This window comes from Pieris napi, chromosome 9, assembly GCF_905475465.1.
Source record: "Pieris napi chromosome 9, ilPieNapi1.2, whole genome shotgun sequence".
In the NCBI taxonomy this organism is placed as follows: Eukaryota; Metazoa; Arthropoda; class Insecta; order Lepidoptera; family Pieridae; genus Pieris; species Pieris napi.
Genome location: NC_062242.1, coordinates 4,476,645 through 4,492,263, shown reverse-complemented (window position 1 = coordinate 4,492,263; position 15,619 = coordinate 4,476,645). Strand labels below are relative to the sequence as shown.

Here is a 15,619-nt window from a genome sequence, read left to right as displayed (position 1 = left end):
ACAAACTGGAAAAATCCATAAAAATTAAGGTTCGGTTAATAACAATTATTATTATGTATAGAGAATTAAGTTTGTATTAAGTCTTAGCGTAAACAAACTTCTATATTAAAAATAAAATAACAGTAACAACAATCATATTTATGGCTATATTATACTGTACAGCCTTTGTGAGAGAGGGAGGATAATAAGACTTATAAAAGCTACTGGTCACGATAAGGCCCTCCCTTTTATTTACCTATTTTATTTGCACTGTATTTTTTGCAACGAATATATTAAATTATTTTGTATAAATATTATATTGCTGAAAATATATTTTAAACACTTATAAGAACGTCTGCAGCTAATAATGGTACACGCTGCAATATGAAACAAAACACGAGGTGAAAAATTTATCGTTTTATTATTTTATTTTACCGTTTTACAGACTACCGCTTCACTTGAAAAAATAACTATTGCTCGGCTTTAGGTTTCTTGTGAACTTCTTCAACTCTTCAAGAGATGAGATTTAGGTCCGTCAAAATTCAGCTAATTGACGCATAACTTATCTAACGACCTATTCGTATAATATGCCCTTGAAGAATTGTTTGTCCCTTCCAACTTAAATGAATTGTTGTTTCGCAGGGAATCTAAACAGTGAAGTAAAGGCTATTTAATAAATGAAATTTTATGCGAATGAGATTGTGTCATGATTAGTCACGTGATGCAAATTCGATTGCCATTAATGGGTCATGCCTATCGGAGAGTTAAGTCTAAGGTAGTAATTTTCTCCTGCTATTTTTAAACAACAACGATACTGTGCCATTTACAAATTATGAATAATTATATTCGATAATGTATGTCTTAAATTGCTTTATTTATATGACAAAAGGTTGTTATTAACAAGTACGTGTGACGCTAGTCATGGCGATACTTAGTTTATGACAAGATAGAGTGTGGTCGTTAAAACACAATAAATATTACTAAGAAAATAATTGGATAATTTAAAATTTGAATGAAGTTGTAATTCCTAATGAAGTAAATAATATAATAGGCATTAACAAATTAGATTTCAAGTTTTTTTAATTAAAAACTTGAAACAATGAAATATTCTTGTTTTTAATGTCTCAGATTTTTATTTACCTTTTTTACAAAATATTTTAATAAATAACTTATAAATAAGCACTCTAATTAGTCTTTACACTATAAAGCAGAACAATAGTAGTGCAATATTCAGTAGTATAAATTAATTGTTCGGTGGAAGTTAATCTATGGGCAAGTGTCATTGACATCGTAATGCCGCTACGGCACGTAGCCTACTGCTACGAACATACTTTATGACTGACTTTTAAGGAACATAATATGTAATTTAAAGCATTTTATGATTTCATATAATGACATAAAGTAACTTATAAATAGGAAGGATCTGTATTTTTGAACGGTTATAAACTAAAACTACTGGTTTGATATCAATAATTATTTCATCACAATTTTATTAAGGTAGTATATATGTATATGTAAATAACAAGTACTGTAAATGGTTTTCTGAAGTTCTTCGATAAGTTTTAATAACAAAAAACATTATTAACATATTAATTTCTATGTATTTATGAGTTTTAAATGCGATTAACTGTAAGTTGGGTCTACCATTTAGAATGATGTAAATTTTCCTAAAAAAATGAGTCCCAAAGTAAACTAACGTCATGAGTCGCTAAAAGTTTATTCAAACATGTGTCTTCATTATCAGTATGAATGTCATGTGACTTGGAGAACCGCCCTTCGAACCACGTGAAAATAATTATTACACAATGCACTTTTTATGTATCGCGATAATAACATAAACAGGTATTTAATATAAATTGTATATAAAATTGTGCTAATTATTTGAAAACAATTCAAAATATATTATTGAATGACAATAATCACATCAGAAACAATTTGTGTGTTAGCATACGGATTTCGCGGGCGATGATGAAATTTTTTGTCGTGAGTTCAAACCCCGGCCCGGCCATGCGCCAATGGATATTTCTTTATGTGTAGGATAAATACTTGCCTCTATGGGAAAGGAAACCAATGTAAGGACGAAGGTTAATTCAGATATTACCTAAAACCTATGAAAATTAAATATTTTATTTATTTATGTTCCACGGAGATTCAATCTATATATTTTTATTTATCTAGCAATTCTCGATGCGTACCAATTAAAAGCTCTTACCCAATATATCGGATAAGATAGCCCAAAGATAAACGTGTTCCAAATCAATTAATCGACAACTATTTAGTATTGAATTTAAACTAAATACAAAATGTTGATATATCTGTTATTTATTCCAATTTTATTACTTCAAAATGTCCAAGGTAACATAACATAACTAATCAGGGTTTTATTTTATTTGATTTTATGTGTGTTTATTTATGTATCACATGATTTTATAATTACAGCTCAGTTCGGTGATTACAAACAAGACTTCGGGTATGTGGAAGTTAGAACAGGTGCCCATATGTTTTATTGGCTATATTATACCACGGCCGACGTAAGCCACTACACAGAGAGACCATTGATAGTTTGGCTTCAAGGCGGGCCTGGAGGTTCATCCACAGCTACAGGAAATTTCGAGATTTTGGGCCCCCTCGATTTGTCTTTACAAGAGAGGAACTATACGTGGGTAGGTTTTGATTTCTATTCCGTATAAGGAAGTTCATATTTTGTAAATAATACATTTGAATTATAGATAGTATTTATGTTTTTAGATTAAAAACTTCAATGTTATCTTCTTGGACAATCCGGTCGGGACAGGTTTTAGTTACGTCGATGACTTAAGCCTTCTTACAACCACTAATGACGAAATCGGTAATAACATGTCATTTTAAATTAAACTTTTATAATATAAACGAGATGAAATCTACTGCATCCAAAAGTTTTAAAACGAAGATATAGGATACCTTGAATGTTAAGACATTGAAGACATTTTTGATTCGATATATATTGGTTTATACTCCTAAATCGCTTAGCCGAAATCGTAAAGTCATTAAAAGTCAAACTATAGATATTTACATGTACCTAATAGCTAAATTTCTTATTATTATTATTCTTGTACCAATTTTTAGTACACATAGCTTTTAACTCTAATCATGAAAAATCTAGACTAGTTAATTTCAATCATATTAACCATTAAATGAACCAGAAAATTTCTTAATAATGAAATTTTTTCACTAAAATAAACACTCATAAAATCACATGTTTAAATTTAATATTATTATTTTTGCAGTCTTTATTTTCGCCTAGTTTTTCTATTAAAAATACGATAATATCTCCTTGGTTATTAAGAGATGAAACTTGAAAACTATTTTGAAGTCGAGTTTTGTACAATAATAGGTTCACTTCAATATTTAAAATTGTGTTTTTATTCCAGCACAAGATTTCGTAAAACTTATGCAAGGTTTCTACACCAACCATCCAGAATTTGAAACAGTACCACTATACATTTACGGACAGTCTTATGGAGGGAAAATGGCCGTAGACATGGGTATCCGTATGCGAGAAGTAATTAATCAATTACTATGTAAACCTAGTTGATTTTTCTACTAGCTGCTTCCGTGAACTTCTTTTCGCCTTAATATGTTTTTTATAGAACATTTTACTATGATCAAACATACAAAAACCTCAAGAGTTCAAGGAATACTCGAATAAAAAAATTACTCGAATTGCTCCAGACGTCAGTTTTGCGCTTAGCAATATATTTTGCTATTCATATTTTTATTTATAAAGATGTATTCAGCGATAATTTCGTCTTTTGTGTCTAAAAGATACATATTATATATTGTTCTCAAAAGGTACTTTGTCAAGCACGTCGATCATTTAAACAAACGGCTTCTTAAATGATTATGCTTACCATAAAAAAATAAGTATAGAATTAATATTGAAAAAAGGTGTTTCCTTCTAGGCTGAACAAAATGGAACTATCCGATCTAACCTGCGAGGAATTGCAATGGGTAATGCTTGGATATCTCCCGTTGATGCAACTTTAACCTGGGGTCCTCTGTTGCTGGCTGCTGGCCTTGTAGATCGAAGTGGGTATGAAGATATTCAAAGGGAAGCCAGAGAGGCCGAAAGATTATTTAACGCTGGTCAATACCACGCATCAACTCAACAATGGGCACGAACACAGTCAGCAGTGTTTCGGGCTACCACTAGAGTTGATTTCTATAACATTTTAACAAAAATGTACTCTATACCGGACACTCCTAGAAAAGTTGAAGGTAACATTTATAAGCTATAATATTAGCTCTATAATTTTATATAGTACTAGCTGCCGCCGCGAACTACGTTTCTCCTTAATGTTATTTTACTTAGCCTACCAGTTTAGTCCATACCAAAATGGAACATTTTCCTATGCTACCCCAGAAATTGTTCGGTTTTCTGGAATGAAAACCTTTTAGGTTTTTCTGTGAATTTTTCTCTTTAATAAACCTCAGAGCAACTAAAAATAGGGCTGTATTATTTTTAAAGGCACATTATAAAAAAAAATTAAAATTTCGTCCAAAAAATACATATAAAATTTTAGGAATGGAAAACCCTTATCACTTAGGGGTATGAAAAATAGATGGTAGCCGATTCTCAGACCTACTGAATATGCATATAAAATTTGATAATAATCGGTCAAGCCGTTTCGGAGGAGTTAATGGTAACTAACATTGTGACACGAGAATTTTATATATAAGATTAACATAGAAAAGAAAGCAAGTAGTTTGATATATTTTGTTAGTTAAGCATGTTAAATTTATATAATAATTTGTTTTAGAATTTTTAAAGAATATGATGATAATGGATATATCATATGGAGTACCAGGACGGCAACAATATGACCTCAGGACGTTGATGAATACACAAGTTAAACAAGCACTTAGTATACCAGAAAAAGTTGTCTGGGGATCACAAGCAGATGCTGTATTTGATACGTTGCGTACCGATTTTATGAAACCAGTGACTGACGGCAGTAAGTACATCATTAAACATTTTATTGTGTTTTTATTGGTATCCCTATAGCTTATTTATAGTACTAAGAGTTATACTCGTACGCGGTAATACTTGATCGCGCAAAAATTCTATCAATTTTTTCAGGAATAAATTTTGGGTCCGTTACTGTACAGGGTAGGGCTTATTTATTCCATATATTGGCTTGCTTCAAAAAAGCACACTACTGGATGTTTGTGCTAATGAAAAAAAAATATTAAACATTAAATCTTATACATTATTGTTATCTTACACAAAAAACAACATCAAAAATCGCATAAATACAAGTAAATGTAATATAAAAGTATTTTTAGGCGAAACGCATAATATAAACTAAACAATAAATGGAATGAAAATCCATATGCACGTTCGAAAACACTAAGGAAATTGTATAGATTTGCACATTGCACATTCCCACACACACCTCAACAGGCAAAATATTAGGACATGGTCTTTGTTAGTACTTAATCTTCGTCGTATATATGGTGAACCTAATTCGTTTTGCCTATATTTTAATTTAAAAATTGTTAATATAATGTCATTTTTAATGTTGTGCATTATTAAAAAATATACCTTACATTTAAAAAAAAATACACTTCAAACAGAAACACAACCCTCAGGTGATAGTTAATAAACTAAACAATAAATTTATTTTGTATTTTAGACTCTTTGGTTGTCCAATGTATAATATACTAAACGATAATACCATAAACGATTTTTTTTCACAGAAATTTCCGACCAATTTTTCATAATAAAAAAAGTCATATGATGTTCACCATAAGAACGAAAACTTAAGATTCACGCAAGTAATATTTTAAACGCACTGCTAAGTTCGATCAGCCGAACATAAAACATCTTTCTTACGGTGAAAAGAATAGTCCTATAAAAACATATGTATAGCTGCAAATGATATATATTTTTATGTATCAAATATTTGTTTATCTGCATAAGAAATTAAAGATTATTTTTAATATAACATAGGACGCTTGCAAATATTTTATGTAATCAATAATATCATGATGTTTCAGTTGAAAAACTATTAAACGAAACTAATATAATTGTGACAAAGTATAATGGAAACTTGGATCTGATTTGTGATACACCTGGTAAGTTTTACTGTAATGTTTACTATTACCTATTATGTATACTCTAAATAATATATGTGTGTTATATGTATAGTCTTTAGAAGAATCAAAGAACGTGATTATAAATTCTTACGATTTGTGTTTACTGTTTAATTAAATTGTACAAAACAATATACTAAGAAAAATCTTATAAGGAATTTGTTTTATATTATGGACTTATCTACTATATTTGTTGCTTATGTTTACAGTTTCCCCTTATTTATAAAAAAGAATCTGCCTTTTTTCATTTTTTTTGAAGTGAAACTTCTTTATCGGGATTGGAAAAAATTTAGCGTAATTTTTTTTCGTTACGCGTCACATTTTTCCGTTACGCGCCATGTTGCTTTTTGAAGTCAAACTTCTTTATCGGCGTTGGAATGAAAGTTCTTTATCGACGTATGGGAGAAATTTTGTAGCAAATCGCGGTTACGCGCCATCTTTTTCTTGTCCCTACCACGGTTGATCCGAAGAGATTCGAAGCCATTAATAACAAAAATAATATATAATAACGATAACAATGATAGTAATAATTTTATTACAATTAATGAAATTCTGTAATAATCTTAGTAGTAATAAGGTAAAATGAAATAATTGTATTTGTATTCATGTCTATGATAAGAAAAGCCTTTCGTTAAACTTTATTTTACCAATTTTGTTAAGTTGCATATAGTAGATCATTTTTCGAAAAATAAGATCATAAAGAAGTTTCACTTCTTACGTGTGTACACCTAGTACACACATTTTTTATTTTTACAGAAAGAGGTACTTTAGTTTAATAAGTGTAATTATACTGATTCAGTTATGTTCCATATATTAATAATGAACAAAAACCAATAATTATCTGGTATAAATGGAAATATCATAAGATTAAAAGCAGTGCTAATGATTTGTTTTCTTTATTTAACATATTCACACGTACGCGCTGTTCCGATCACGCGGTGTTGCGTTAGCAACCTTACTGTTTAGTCACAATAATATTATTTGGTTAAAAAATCCATGCTTCCGCCGTAATATCTTTGTGATTATTACAGATTTTGGTCAGTCTTAATTAGATTTTAATAGGTTCTCACTTGTCAGCAAAATAATTAATTACCCTCATCCTTTATTTATGCAAGTTATCTATACATGTAACATCTCGTTTATTCACAAAACGGTAAATAATAAATGCACGAATCATCATACACAAATTGGTTCATACTCGGGATCTTACCGTTGAGAGTCGCGCACCTAGTAGTACGGGAGGTAGCAACGTTTGAAAAGAAAGAATTTTAAGTCAGCTGATTTTGTGATATCTTCCTTCTTGCACTTTCGGTTAGAGTCTGGGCAATCTGGCTGGCGGTAGTTATTGCGTTCTTTAGTGCGCATCCTATCTGTCCAGGTCATATCCTGGATTTTAAAAGCATTTTAAGAAGCGTAATTTTTAATTTTTCGTTTTTAAATTAGTCTACCTGACATACTTTTTTTATTGCCAGACATTTTTCACATTGCTAACTATGTGCCAGACGCGATTTTAAGTTTTTTTTTTTAGTTTTTCAAATGCAAATTTCAGCCAGCCAGATTGCCCAGACTCTAACCGAAAGTGCAAGAAGGAAGACATATCACAAAATCAGCTGACCTAAAATTCTTTCTCGAAAACGTTGCTACCTCCCGTACTATAGACACAAGGCAACACAGCTCAAACAATTTGTTTAATTTGACAGGTCAGATACTATGGGTAGACCGCCTCAAGTGGCCCGGAGCTGAAAATTATAAAAATGCAACCAGGCAACCAATATGGGAAAATAACAAATTAGAAGGATACTATAAGAGTTATGGCAACTTTAGATTCTTCTGGATTAACAAGGCCGGACATAGCGTATGTATATTATTGAATTTTAATCTAATATATAAAATTCTCGTGTCGCGGTGTTTGTAGTTAAACTCCTCCGAAACAGCTTGACCAATTCTCATGAAATTTTGTGTGCATGTTGAGTATGTCTGAGAATCGGACAACATCTATTTTTCATCCCCCTAAATGTTAAGGGTAGTCCACCCCTAAATTATAATTTTTTTAATTTTTAAATAATTTTTTTTATGATACAGCATTAAAAAATACATACAACCCCTAATTGTCACCCCTGTACGATCAACCCCTATTTTTTTTTTAAATATACATGGCAAAACGACGTTTGCCGGATCAGCTAGTTAATTATATATAAATGTGCAGTCACACCTTTTTCTGTGAGACGTAGGCATTTATGACTTGTTTCCTTTTTTTTACTCCTGACTTATGCTGCTTTGGTTTTGTATTACTTAAATAATATTTTTGGTGGTTTGTTGGGTACACCTACAGGCCTCCCTACCGTAAACAGTTTGGCCAACTAGTGACCCAGTGCATGGACATGAATATGTATTTATATATATGTATTTTTGGTCTTAAAATCAATTATGTATCTTTATTTCAGGTACCAAGAGATAATCCAGCTGGATCAAACGCTTTTCTGCGAGACATGACGTCATTCGGTTAAAAATCGCAAATCTTGTATTATTTTTACCTTGCCCCACTTAATACAATAAGATTCTTTTCAAGTATTATAAATAAACAAGATAATCTAAATGTTTCTACTTTATCTAATTCACTGTATTAAATTAAAAAATATGCACACATTATAATCTCTCTATTATATAAAAAATTTATGATATTACACATTTTACTGATTATCGAAAAACCCAAATAAAATTTAGTTACAGTACTATACATTATAATTATCTTTTAATAGATTTATATATCATATAAGTCTTGGTCATTCAAAACTTTAAATATGGAACGTATAGCCATACCTCCGAGTCTATTGCGTTTTTTTTGGCATGTAGGCAAGTTTCGTCAGTAATCGAGTACTATACGATGGTGGCTATATTATAACAATCAACTAATACGTACTGATTCATTATCTATTATTTTCTATAATTATTCGTCAGAATATTTGGTTTAGACTTAAACTTCAGAGTCGGGACAAAACAAACGTTTTTGATCTCAGCCATAGACCATAGAAATCTTAATAAACCGCTAAGCTATGTATAATCGAATGATTACGCGACCGGGTATGCCCTCTGCAACCAAGGCGTACAGTGTAGTTCATGATTTTACTAGTCATAATACTGACATGACCGTCACTTAACAGGCCCATTTTCGAAATATTTACATTGGATTAAACAGCAACTTAAATTGCGAGCGCGATGGAGAGGCGGAATCTGCACTCCATATGCCTGATCGTATCTTCTGGAATTTCTATGTTTTTTTTTCAAATGTAACATTATACCATTTACAAATCGCTGGACACTTTATTTATGCAAACACCGTTTCATTTGCCACCATTTCGGCTTGCAGAATTTATTGATATCAATAGACATTGTTGTTGTTGTGTGTAAAAAAAATCACATCGGCTGTGCGTCTGCTGACGGCTGCATAATGCAAAATATAACAAATATAGTCACTTCCTATAATCAGAATAGTAGTTTGGGATGTATTTAAAGGCTTTATTTTAAGTAATAACACTTAAAATACAAATTATATAGGATACTTCATGTATGTTGTAATATTTAAGAAAACTTATGGGACACGTATTAAATAAAGTTTTTGAAATTATGATAGTCAAAAGACACTATTTTTTTAATTTAGCTGAATTCATATTTTTATGTAAAGTTTAATTCATTTTAGTGTAGTCGGAACGCATCAGCCACAGCAATTGTACCAACTGCTGTTGGTCGCTGTGGCGGCAGGCAATAATGCACGTGAAAATGTGCAATATTTTATATAAGTAAGAGCATTGCGTTGAATTAAATGGTAAATTTAATATAAAAACCTATCAGATTACTTTATAATGATATGTTCATTAACATATTCATTATTCGATATAATAAATTGAGCAATGTATTCGACGTAGGTAATTATTTCTTACTTTAATAAACTATGGCTAGACCCCTATAAAATAATACCAATACCCTGTTAATTTGTAATATTACGGAGTTTAAGAAAAAAACATTCTTCTTGTTACTTTTTCCTCGTTTCGCAAATCGCTAATAAGATATTGTTTGATATTACTTAAAAATGTTGCATAATTCATTGACTGTTGACTATTCAGTAAACTGATTGTTTTGTTGTTATTTCCTGTAAGTAAGGTGTCCGTATATAATAATATAGCCAATATAATAATTATTGTTACGGAATTTTTAATCCATAAGGATGGTGCACTAAATCTTAAAATGTTGTAAACCAATTCGTTGTCCTCATGTTAATGCTGTTAGTAGAAAAGAATTACGTAGACGTAGAATTCCAATTTGGACAAAAAAAATTTAATGAAGAATTTTGATTAATTTGGATAAATAATTGTATGTAAATTACGTTTTTGTATGTAAATTCCATGTAGTTCCCTCAATATCCGTAGCGCGTCACAACCGAAGGAAACAATAGCTGCTTGTTAAAATAGAATTCGCTGTCGGTATCGCTATCTTAACGGCTCTGATGCGTATTTTTACTTAGAGAAAAAATACCCCATAAAAGCATCTCAAAGATAAAGTAACCCATCAACTTCTATGAAAACTATTACCGTTACCCAAAACTACAGCATAAATATGCATATATTTTTTATAGAACAGGGTGCAAACGGTAGAGGCTCACCTGATGGTAAGTGATACCACCGCCCATGGATACTGAAACTGAATGCCTTATCTTGATGAACTCTAAGGTATAATTTTCATATTATTTAATTGCCTAACAGTGATAATATATCGCCTAATAAGCTCCACTATCGATATAATAATCTACTCGTTACTTGATTAATGAAATAGGTTATTCAACTGATAAATAATTACAAAGATAAGTAGCTACAATATTTATCTCTCACAAATAATTAGTAGTTGATAGCTTTTTGAGTATTCATGTAAAATGTGTTAACAAGATAAAATGTCGAAGAAAGTCGTAATTGCTATTTCCGTAGTGTTCAGTGTTGTAGTTCTTGCTGGACTGGGTGTTCTAATATGGTGGCTAGTTTCAGATTCAGATTCGAATGAAATTGTTACAATTAGTAAGTTAAACGATCTTAGCAAATATTAGTAGACTTTATGACCTACAATCAGCGGCTACAAACAGCACGATGGCGTCATAACCTGAATTGCGTTTACGCAATGTTTTCGAACTTGAGTATACGTATATAATGTATAAAGCAAGCCTTCGATATCAACCATTCGGGCCTTCGGGCAGTGAGTGATTCGAGTGGTCGCGGATCCTCCTTTTAGATGGAAGGTATCCTGTTACCTACCCTTCCTCCACAGTCCTCATGTCTGAGTACCGTGGCCAGCAGAGCTGTTCAGCGCCTCTCTTATCGCGGTGTAGGGTGTTAAGCAAGTCTTGACCATCTTTCCGTTATCGTTGGTGGTGTTGAGTTCTTCTGTATTATCTGTTTTAGTTCTTGAAGGTGAGGGATTCGAAAATGTTACATATACTGCCGCATTTACAAGAATTCCGGCAACAGGCGAGATATTCTGGTGGTTCTTCCCCTCAAAAGCGGGTGTCAGTAAGCCGATCCTTCTATTTTTGGGGAGTATTACTGGTCTACCTCACAGTTTTCTGCTTAACTTTGGAGAAATCGGGCCTCTGGACTTCGATTTAAACGCGAGAAACGACTCATTGGTTAGTGATTATCGTCAAATATATTATAAATGCATATGAGGCCGTGATTATAAATGTTTACTTCATTTTTAAAGGTGAATGATTACAGCCTGCTATTTGTAGATAGCATCGTGGGCACAGGCTATAGTAAATCAGAAGATACACAAGACAGCATCAATGTGGATAAATTAGGTATTCTTTATATTTAGTTTTTGTAGAGGTACCATATTTAAAAATTAAACATATTATTGATATGGCAAATTGATCTGAATTGAATCTGATACGATATTAAAATTAGTTTTGGCTATTTCATAAAATGTGTGTGGCCTAGTCAAAGATCGAACTACAACGTATACATTACGTGCATTACTTCTTTAAATACGTTTAGACAGTATAGTTTAGGCTTTTTCTTACACGTATTTTTACATAATGTAAATTTTGTGTTTTTAATAACAAGTGTATGATATCTTTTTCAGTGGACAATTTAGTTCAGGTACTTCAGTCATTTTATAACATAAACGGAAATTACAGCGATGCACCTCTATATATATATGAGCAAGGTGATGGTTCCCATTTAGCAGTTCCTTTAACAATTCGTTTGACAAACGTAAGTATAAGGTCCAAAATTATATGTATTAAGATAGATAGATAGATTAGATACAATACCTTAATGCAGCGTACTGTAAATTATTTTTTCAAAACAATAAGATCTTTTGTAGAAAGCGTGTTCAAGTTAAAGAATCACTTTCTGAATCAACGTATATTTTCAAAATAAAAATGCGTAATAGTGGATTAACTTAGTGCCGTTGATAATTTCCGGGCCAAGTTCTAGGTTGTACGTTCCACGTGACTTCATGTAATCTCGTTTCAGGACTTAACATTTTAATAATAAATTAGGTTTTTCGTTTTATTTGGAGTCGCCTAGCGGCTACAGATCTTTTACTAATTCTTTTCTATGTTACAGGATGAAAATTATAAAAACAAGCTAAAAGGCTTATTTTTGGGTAACCCCATCATTGCACCAGCACTTGTTCTAACAAAATTAGGATTTTATTTAGAGGAACTCGCTATGATTGATGGAGACGGTAGAATTGTAACCGAAGAGTTTTCGAACTCAGTGAACTCTTTAGTTTCTGAACAGAAGTTAGAAGAGGCATTCGATCAATTCATAACCTTGGGATCAGTCATTAACAATAACGCCGGAAGCATTGCCGCGAATTTAGGTCGTATTGTAGAGAAGTTGACTCCTGAATCTGAACGAGGTTAGGTTGTCTAATTAATAATAATAATTATAACAATTTGTATGAGTATAAAGATTCACATCTATATTTTTTATCCGTTTTAATGATTGTATGTTTGATTTGCAAGTGATCCTTCTGTACCAAAGATGACAACTCTATAAATAATAAGATCAATTAACATTTTCTGTAGTCGTTATGTGTTTTCAGATTATTTTGGTCAAAATTTATATTACGAAAGAGTAGTGCCCTCTAATATTGATATGAAAAGATTTATGGAAACTGTCATAGCGCCATCTCTTGGAATATCAGGAAATGTAAATTATGATGAGAGCCGGAACTCTACTTTATATGCCCTAAGATCTATTTACATGGAAAACTACGTTGATAAAGGTAAACACTTACATATTTTAAAATTATACATACATATATTGTAATTAAATTATACTTACTTCTATGTGTAACGGGTAAAAACGAATGTATTTAATAGAAAACAACATAAAATGTAATGAAATATGATGACAACAATGGGTTGTATGAAAATGTAGTTTAATTATATGTAGGTATGTTACCACTTTATACATACACATATGATACACACGGTGGCAGCACGGTATATTATCCATTAACTGAACAATATAACGTTACGGTGCATTATTATTTCAATCGTTTTAAAACTGAAAATGTTGAGTGGAAAAACAAGTATTGGAGTATGACTAACTCCAAGGCTTCAAATTGGAAAGATAGCTAAGAAGAATAGCTAGATAAGTTGGTGCCACACATACTAAGCGACCAACAGAGAGACGACGTTACGTGTCGACTGTTGCACAGCTGTACTGAATCGGCATAGAAAGTCGGGAATCCTAAATCGATGAAAAGTGGATCCTGTAGGACAACCGTAAGCGTTCGTCTCAGTAGGTGGGCCCGGGTACAGGTAATCAGTGCGCTAAAAAAAGATTACTCATATAAAGATGATGGTGAATGTCTGGTGGATCAGTGCCGGACATGTACATAACAGCCTATAGTCAAAAATTTGAAACATTACACAATAGTTTGACAATTTGTTAAGTGGAAAAAATTTAACACCCGAGAGGCAGTACAAAACGCTTTCGCTGATTTCATTGCTACTTTCATCAGACAGTAAAAGGCACAAGCAAAATGGCAAATTTTTATAAATAGTTTGGGTCGGTACTTTCATTAACTGATATAAAATATTACAACATTTTGTATATTTTAAAATTTTCATATAAATCTCCAATTTCATAGGTAACTAAAAAATTTAAAAATGTTAACGTTAAATAAATTGACGTCATATACTTAAGCAAAATGTTAAATTATAATTTTATTTATTTATTCATTGTTATCGTCTTCATAATTTTACTTAAATTTCAGTGGAGCAAATTTTAAACTCAACGAGCGTCACGGTAACAATATTTAACGGAAATCTTGACGCAGTAGCAAATACACCAGGTAAGATATATGGAACATCTAATAATATGACTTTGGGTCAAAATATTTTAGATTTAGATTACGTTCGTGGTATTTTGTTCTCTATTTATGGTACTGTATAAGTCATCTGATACAGGGCAACTGGAATGGATAAATAATTTAAAATGGCCTGGCAATACTGAGTTCACTCAAGCGGCGAGACAAACGCTCATTATCAACAAACAAATTGAAGGTTACTTCCGTGAATCCAGCCGCCTTAATTTTTACTGGATTAACGTTGCTGGACAATCTGTAAGTATATATTTGGAGGGGTTCTGATGATACAATTTTATCAGTCCTCCACTTCGTCATCCAACTTTGGCAAAACCCCTTAGCACTAAACTTAAAAAATATATTTTTCCTAGGCAATTGATGGAAACGTAATCTTCATTTAGCTGCCCAGCTTAAGATTTTTTTGCAGTCATCACTCAGTTTTTTTTTAAATATCAAATCTTTATATATATATATACAATTTATTTATAACAACTCATACATCATATTGCTTGGAGCAGTCACGCGATTTAATATAATACTAGAAAGTCTATAAATTTATGAATAAGATGTATTGTATTTAAAACTATTGAACGATCAACTATTAAAATCTTACATAATTAGTTTAAAATAGTTTTAGGTAGATATATACCTATCGTGGAACTAATAAATGTAGCTGACTTATATATAAGTCATAGCGTGATGTTACATAGTCCATAACAATCCTCGCTTAGTGGACTCGCAAACTCTAAATCAATTGAAACGAATAAAACGACAAACAATATAATAATGTAATCTACAAAATAACTTTAAATTAGTATAGAATGTGATAAAGTTTAGGCAGCAGGTGTAAGGTTGTATCACATAATATAATTATCTGTATTTATATTTTTTTCCAGACACTCTTGGATAATCCTGTTGCAACTAAGAAAATGCTAAAAAGGATAACTCGACTATCGTAATTTTTTACTTTCAAATTTCCAAACAAGAAACTAAAAAAGAAAAAAGTGGAACATCTAAACAAAAAATTATGCATTTTTTATATTTTCACTCTTTTTTACCTAACTAAAACTCAAGATAAGCGTCTTGAAATGTAAAAAAACTCAATGATGTCTTAATATTTTAATGTATAATATGTATG

General features: G+C 31.4%; 2 protein-coding genes across 2 annotated transcripts; both read left to right on the top strand.

The window, feature by feature from the left end:
- Positions 1-2,237: 2,237 nt before the first annotated feature.
- LOC125052759 (retinoid-inducible serine carboxypeptidase-like) lies at positions 2,238-8,923 on the top strand. The gene is made up of 9 exons (XM_047653775.1): positions 2,238-2,334; positions 2,419-2,642; positions 2,728-2,827; positions 3,390-3,520; positions 3,921-4,236; positions 4,779-4,973; positions 6,019-6,096; positions 7,815-7,969; positions 8,559-8,923. Exons 1-9 carry the CDS (start codon positions 2,283-2,285, stop codon positions 8,619-8,621), a joined length of 1,314 nt encoding a protein of 437 aa, XP_047509731.1. The 5' UTR covers positions 2,238-2,282; the 3' UTR covers positions 8,622-8,923.
- A 2,060-nt stretch (positions 8,924-10,983) lies between these two features.
- Positions 10,984-15,553, top strand: LOC125052776 (serine carboxypeptidase-like 51). The gene is made up of 9 exons (XM_047653798.1): positions 10,984-11,177; positions 11,559-11,782; positions 11,857-11,953; positions 12,238-12,368; positions 12,726-13,023; positions 13,210-13,392; positions 14,392-14,469; positions 14,585-14,739; positions 15,378-15,553. The coding sequence occupies exons 1-9, from the start codon at positions 11,057-11,059 to the stop codon at positions 15,438-15,440; spliced, it is 1,350 nt and encodes a 449-aa protein (XP_047509754.1). The 5' UTR covers positions 10,984-11,056; the 3' UTR covers positions 15,441-15,553.
- Positions 15,554-15,619: the final 66 nt, after the last annotated feature.

What these genes read in the sequence shown, in the direction of transcription:
- LOC125052759 (XM_047653775.1), top strand. Translation starts at nt 2,283, where the DNA reads ATGTTGATATATCTGTTATTTATTCCAATTTTATTACTTCAAAATGTC. An exon ending in TGGGTATCCGTATGCGAGAA is followed by an intron (nt 3,521 to 3,920) that starts GTAATTAATCAA and finishes GTTTCCTTCTAG; the next exon opens with GCTGAACAAAATGGAACTAT. An exon ending in GAAACCAGTGACTGACGGCA is followed by an intron (nt 4,974 to 6,018) that starts GTAAGTACATCA and finishes ATGATGTTTCAG; the next exon opens with TTGAAAAACTATTAAACGAA.
- LOC125052776 (XM_047653798.1), top strand. Translation starts at nt 11,057, where the DNA reads ATGTCGAAGAAAGTCGTAATTGCTATTTCCGTAGTGTTCAGTGTTGTA. An exon ending in ACGCGAGAAACGACTCATTG is followed by an intron (nt 11,783 to 11,856) that starts GTTAGTGATTAT and finishes TCATTTTTAAAG; the next exon opens with GTGAATGATTACAGCCTGCT. An exon ending in TAACAATTCGTTTGACAAAC is followed by an intron (nt 12,369 to 12,725) that starts GTAAGTATAAGG and finishes TCTATGTTACAG; the next exon opens with GATGAAAATTATAAAAACAA.